At 40.4% G+C, this 6,262-nt stretch overlaps 1 protein-coding gene across 1 annotated transcript in view; it reads left to right on the forward strand.

Annotated features, from left to right (window-relative positions):
* The window catches only part of DNA2 (DNA replication helicase/nuclease 2), a 47,394-nt gene that overhangs the window by 36,004 nt on the left and 5,128 nt on the right, over nucleotides 1–6,262 (forward strand). Inside the window, exons 18-19 of the mRNA XM_006148938.3 lie at nucleotides 3,757–3,846; nucleotides 4,899–5,081. Of these exons, the coding sequence (XP_006149000.2) occupies nucleotides 3,757–3,846; nucleotides 4,899–5,081 (273 nt within the window). The remainder of the gene's footprint in view (nucleotides 1–3,756; nucleotides 3,847–4,898; nucleotides 5,082–6,262) is intronic.

The raw sequence follows: 6,262 nt of genomic DNA on the forward strand, positions 1-6,262 counted from the left end.
AAAAAAAAAAAGAATTTGATTTCATCTTTAAATCTAGAGCCAGGCAGGGTCTGGGAAATATATTCAGGTAAATTGATCTCACAAAGGACTGCCTTTATTTTTTTTTCTTCTGAGAGAGATTTTTGCTACATTGCATGTGCACTTGCCAGAGACAGACAGACAGAAAGGAAGAAATCACTTCCCTAGGGTGGTTGGCCACGTCTCAGTCCCTTCTCTTAGTATTTTAGGCAAGCATGCACACACACACCAGCGTGAGTTTTAAGTCGTTGTGTCCAAGACTTGAACTGTGGTCAACTCTGTGGGAGTCGAGCAACATAACCATTAAGATATCTGCTGGTCCCACAAAGGACTACTTTTTAAAATTATGATTCCAGTTTATTAACTGTAATTTATAATTATTTTCCCTACCAATTATTACTTATACATTATTTTTGCTACTTGGGTTTCTACTTTCTGGCATTAAGATTCTAAATAAGTTGTATTAAAAATACGTACAGGTTGCATAGAGGTGACATAGCCCTAAAGTTGTCCTTGAGTTTTATCAGGCACTGAAGAACCTAGAGAACCTTATCTGCTCCATTATCTGCATGAGCGAAGAAGCACTGATGTTAGAGTCAGATTTGTGTTTGAATCTTACTGTCACGACTTACTGTGAGCCCTTGGACAAGTTACTTCCTTTTTCTGCTTTTGATTCCTGTACAGTGAGGGATAGCGAGGGAAAGTACGTGAAACCCAGTATGTGGTTGGCTTTCCTAGAGAGCTGAGCCTGAATCACAGGATAATTAAGATGGATTGCCTTAGTGTGGCTTTCTGTCAGTGACTGATAGCATTTATTTCTTTTGATTATTTTATTTAACTTTATTTATTTATTTTTATTTGACCAGAGGGTGGGGGGAAGAGACAGAGAGATAGAGAGAGAGAGAGAAAGTGAGAAAGTAGGCCACCAGATCCAGGACTCGAACTGCAGTTGGCCACGTGGGAGTCCAATGCCCTTAACCATCACGCCACCTGCCAGTCCCAGCATTTATTTCTTTTGATTCTTTCACCTTCACATTTTTAGAATTAATTAAATTAATTAATTAATTAATTATTTAGAGATTTTTGCTATAGGGCAGGTGTACTTGCTAGAGAGACAGAGGCACAGAAAATGAGAAGTCACTCTCTAGGGGGCATGGCCATGCCATAATCCCTTCTCCTCTATTCTTTTCTCAGTATTTGGGGCACACATGCACGCGCAACTGGCGTGAGTTTCAAGTCTGGGACTTGTATTGCAGCTGGCCATCCCCCTAGGGGGCGATTTCTCACTTTGTGTCTCTCTCTGTCTCTCTGGCAGGTGCATTTGCCCTATTGCAAAAGTCCCTCAATTCCAAAAAAAAAAAGAATTTGATTTCATCTTTAAATCTAGAGCCAGGCAGGGTCTGGGAAATACATTCAGGTAAATTGTTCTCACAAAGGACTTTCTTTTTATTTTTCCCTCTGAGAGAGATTTTTGCTATATTGCATGTGCACTCTCCAGAAAGAGACAGACAGAAAGGAAGAAATCACTTCCCTAGGGTGGTTAACATGCATAGGAGTCCAGCATGTTAACCACTACACCACGTGCCGGCACCACACACACACAGAGAGAGAGAGAAAGGGAGAAAGGAAGCCACCAGGTCTGGGACTTGAACCGTGGTCGCCATGTGGGAGTGTCCAGCACCTTAACCACCATGCCACCTGCTGGTCCCTATTTTAACTTTATTTATTTATTTATTTATTTAAATTTGACCAGAGAGGGACAGATTGAGAGAAAGAGAAAGCAGGGAAGCGAGAAAGCAAGCCGCCAGGTCTGGGACTTGAACTGCAGTCGGCCATGTTGGAGTCCAGTGCCCTTAACCACCATGCCACCTGCTGACCCCTATTATTATTTTAAATTTGCTATAGGGTACATGCACTCAGCAGAGAGAGAACAGAAAGTAAGAGGGAGAAAGTGAGAAAGCAAGCCACTGGGTCCCAGACTTGGCCATGTGGGAGTCCAGTGCCTTAAACTACCATGCCACTTGCTGGTCCCTATTTTTTTGTTTGTTTGTTTGTTTGTTTTAGGTTTTAGGGTATATGTACTTGCTGGGTTGGAGAGAGAGAGGGAAAGTGAGAAATTACCTCCTGGGGGGATAACTATGCTGCCATCTCTTCATTCTCTTTTTGGGATTTTGAGCATATACATATATCTGCCTGGTATGATTTTTCAAGTCGTTGGGTCTGCAACTTGAACCCTAGTTGGCCATGTGGAAGTTCAGCACCTTAACCACCATGTCACTTGCCAGCCTCAGAACTTTTTTTTTTTTTTTTTTTTTGCTACAGGCCGAGTGTGCTTCCTGGAAGGACAGACAAAGAGAGACAAAGGGAGAAATCATCCCCCTAGGGGGCTGACCATACCACAGTCCCTTTTCCTCCATTTTCCTCTTGGGATTTTAGGCATGCACGCATATTCGCCTGGTGTGAGTTTTAAGCCACCAATTATGGGACTCAAACCTCTGTTGACTATGTGGGAGTCCAGCATCATAACCATTACACCATCTGCTGGTCTGGCCCCCTGTGTTTGTTTATTTATTTATTTATTTATTTTAAAGAATTATTTATTCAATTTTATTTATTCATTCATTTATTTTAATTTGACCGGAGAGAGACAGAGAGAGAGAGAAAGCGAGCAGAGAGAAAGCAAGCCACCAGATCCGGGACTCGAACCGTGGCTGGCCATGTGGGAGTGTCCAGTGCCTTAACCAACATGCCACCTGCTGGTCCCAAGCCCCCTATGTTTAAAGGCAGGATCTCAGCTCATCACAATTCTCATACCTCAGCCTCCTAGCCAGGACTACATGTATACCATTACGTCCTGTTCTTTTTAGACAGGATCTTGCTGTGTTGCCCAAGCCAGACTAATGTTTCAGTCTTCTTGTCTCAGCCTCCCCTGGTCTCTGGAATTACAGGTGCACTGTGCCAAGGACGTTAGGTTGGACTGAGAATCAAACTTAGCCTGCCTCCTGCCATGTGTTTCCAGCCTGCGTAGCACAGCATCTTAGCAGTGTGCCTCACCTCAGTGTACTTCACCATTTGAGAGGAACATATTTTTAGGGGACCAGCCCTGTAGCCCAGTAATTAGGCGTTGTGCAAAGAAGTCACATCCCCCACGGCTGACGTGTTTGAACCCTGGCCCTAGTGACTTGAAAAGCATACTGGGTGCATACATGCATGCCCAGGATCTTGACAGGATGGAGAATTGAAGGGTAGGGGATTGAGGCATGACAAAGCCCCGTTATAGGGGGAGTGTTTTCTTTCTCTCTTGTCCATGCACCCTCTGGCATTAAAAAAAAAAAAAAAGAAAGAAAGAAAGAAAGGGAGGGAGAAAATAACCAACAGGTGGTGTATAAGTTAAGGAGGCTGGATGCCACATGGCCAACTGCACAGTTCGAGTCTTAGAACCAGTGGCTTGGCCAGGTGCATGTGTGTGCATGCCCAAAATCCCAAGAAGAAAATGAAAGAGAAGGCATTGCAGCATGGTCGTCACCCCAGGGGGCTGATTTTTTTTTTTTTTTTCACTTTCTCTCCCTCTCGTGCCTTCTCTCTCTGCTGAACGCATATACCTGAAAGCAAAACAAAACAAAGATCTAGGTATTTGCCATCTGTCTCCAAATCTGGCAGTATTGGCTGTGTGGCCACCTGTGCCCTCACACCTACTTTAGAGGTTGTTCTAAGTAGGCTGCATGTTTTTCTACATAGGTTCCAGCACCAGAACAAGTGGAGAAAGGTGGTGTGAGCAATATAACAGAGGCGAAGCTCATAGTTTTCCTGACATCAGTCTTTATTAAGGTAATTTTGGATTTTCAAGGGTAATTAATATTAGGGTGCAGAGTAATAGAATATTAGATTGTAAGAAACGTTAGATATAATGTTAATCTTGTTTATGAAGATAAGGGGTCTGAAGCCTGATTTTTGTTTTGTTTGTTTTATTTTGAGAAAACTTACCTATGCTATGTTATTTCTTAAAATGGCATTTGGGATTTTCATTTTGCCGAATTTGTAATGTCAGTTAATTTTAATGCTGTAAATACTGTGCTCTAGTCAGTATGATTAGGGATGAGAACCTTTTCTATGTAACGGATTGCAGAAAGTAAAATGTATTTCTTTGCACTGTTTATTGATTTGGCAGCACTGTTTTAAAGCATGCAAAACATTATGCTGGATGACCCTTTAAAAATCAAGGAATGTCAAGGGCCAGCAGTTGGCGTGGTGATTAAGGGTGCTGGACTCCCACATAGCCGACTGTGGTTTGAGTCCCAGACCTGGCAGCTTGCTTTCTCACTTTCTCTCTCTCTCTCTCTCTCTCACTCTATCCCTCTCTGGACAAATTAAAATAAATAAATAAATATAAGTTAAATAAAAGAATTCTTTTTTAAAAAATCAAGGAATGTTTATGTTTTTGTGGGTTTTTTTTTTTTAAGTTTTTTTTTTTTTTTTAAGAATTATTTTAGGGACCGGCAGGTGGCATGGTGATTAAGAGTACTGGAATCCCACATGGTCACCTGTGGTTCAAGTCCTGGATCTGGCGGTTTTCTCTTTCTCTCTCTCTCTCTCTTACTTTGTTCCTCTCTGGTCAAATTAAAATACATAAATAAATAAAGTTAAATAAAATAATTATTTAAAAAAAAGAAGAGGCCTACTGGCCTCTGTATGGGATTATTTTATCACAGGAAATATAGACTTAGATTTAGAGCAAATTTAGTTTTTACTCCTGGAGAGAGTAAAATCTATTATAACATCAGGTTTTTTAAGTATACATAATATAAATTTAATAAATTCAGTAAAGTTTAAATAACTTATAAATCAGGATTTTTTACTTTAAACTGTGTCTTTCGTTTTAGGCTGGATGCAGTCCCTCTGATATTGGTATCATTGCCCCATACAGGCAGCAGCTGAAGATCATCAGTGATTTAATGGCACAGTCTTCGGTTGGGACAGTCGAAGTAAATACGGTAGACAAATACCAAGGAAGAGACAAAAGTATCATCCTAGTGTCTTTCGTTAGAAGTAATAAGGATGGAACTGTGAGTTAATTTGGTACTGATTCATTTGGGGGCATTTCTATTTTTAAATTTTATGTGGTTTAAAAAAACGTAAATTTTGGAACCAGCAGATAGTGTAATGGTTACGTCACTGGACTCCCACATAATCAACCGTGGTTCAAGTCCCGGACCCGATGGCTTAAAACTCATTCTGGGCACATGTGTGTGCATGCCCAAGATCTCAAGAGGAGAATGGAAGAGAGGGGATTGCAACGTGGCCACTTCCCCTGGGGGCTTATTTCTTGCTTTCTCTTTCTCTGTCTGGCAAGCACATGTGCCCTATAGCAAAAATCTCTCTAAAAAAAAAGAAAAACAAAACAAAAAAAACACGTAAATTTGGGGACCAGCAGGTTTAATGGTAACATCACTGGACTCCCACATAGTCAGCTGCGGTTCGAGTCCTGGACTTGGTGACTTAAAACATGCTGGGTGCATGTACATGTGTGCCCAAAAGCCCAAGGGGAGACTGGAAGAGAAGGGATTGAGACGAGATCATCCCCCCGGGGAGTGATTTCTCACTTTCTGTTTCTCTGTCTCTTTTTGTCTCTCCAGCGAGCACACACACCCTATAGCAAAAATCTCTCTTAAAAACAAACAAACAAACAAAAAAATTTTGCCATCTTAACTGTTGTTAAGTTACTGTTCAGTAGCATTAATTATACTCACATTGTCCAGCAGATTTCCAGAACGTTTTCATTTGGCAGAACGGAAACTCTTTACCCATAAACAGCAAACTCCCATTTCCCTCTTTCTCCAGTTCCTAGCAACCAACATTCTTTCTGTCTCTATGAATTTGTTTTAGGACCTCATATAAGTAAAAGTATATAGTATTTGTCTGTTCATGACTGGCTTATTTCACTCAGCCAGTTTATCTGACAAGATTTTTTTCTTTTCAAAGCTAAATAATACCTCGTGGTCTGTATATGTCACGTTTTACATATCCACTCATTTGTGCATTGATATTTGATTTCTTCCATATCTTAGCTGAAGCATTTGAAGCATTTTAAACATAAAGACTTCCTTGTATACTTGCAAATTTATGGATACTTTCAGGTTTTGTTTGTTTGTTTGTTTTAATCTCTTTTTGTATGTTTTTTTTTTTTTAAGAATGATTTCTTTTAACTTTATTTATTTATTTATTTACTTATTTTATATTTGATCAG

Source organism: Tupaia chinensis, unplaced genomic scaffold (genome assembly GCF_000334495.1).
Source record: "Tupaia chinensis unplaced genomic scaffold, TupChi_1.0 Scaffold000250_1, whole genome shotgun sequence".
Classification (NCBI taxonomy): Eukaryota; Metazoa; Chordata; class Mammalia; order Scandentia; family Tupaiidae; genus Tupaia; species Tupaia belangeri.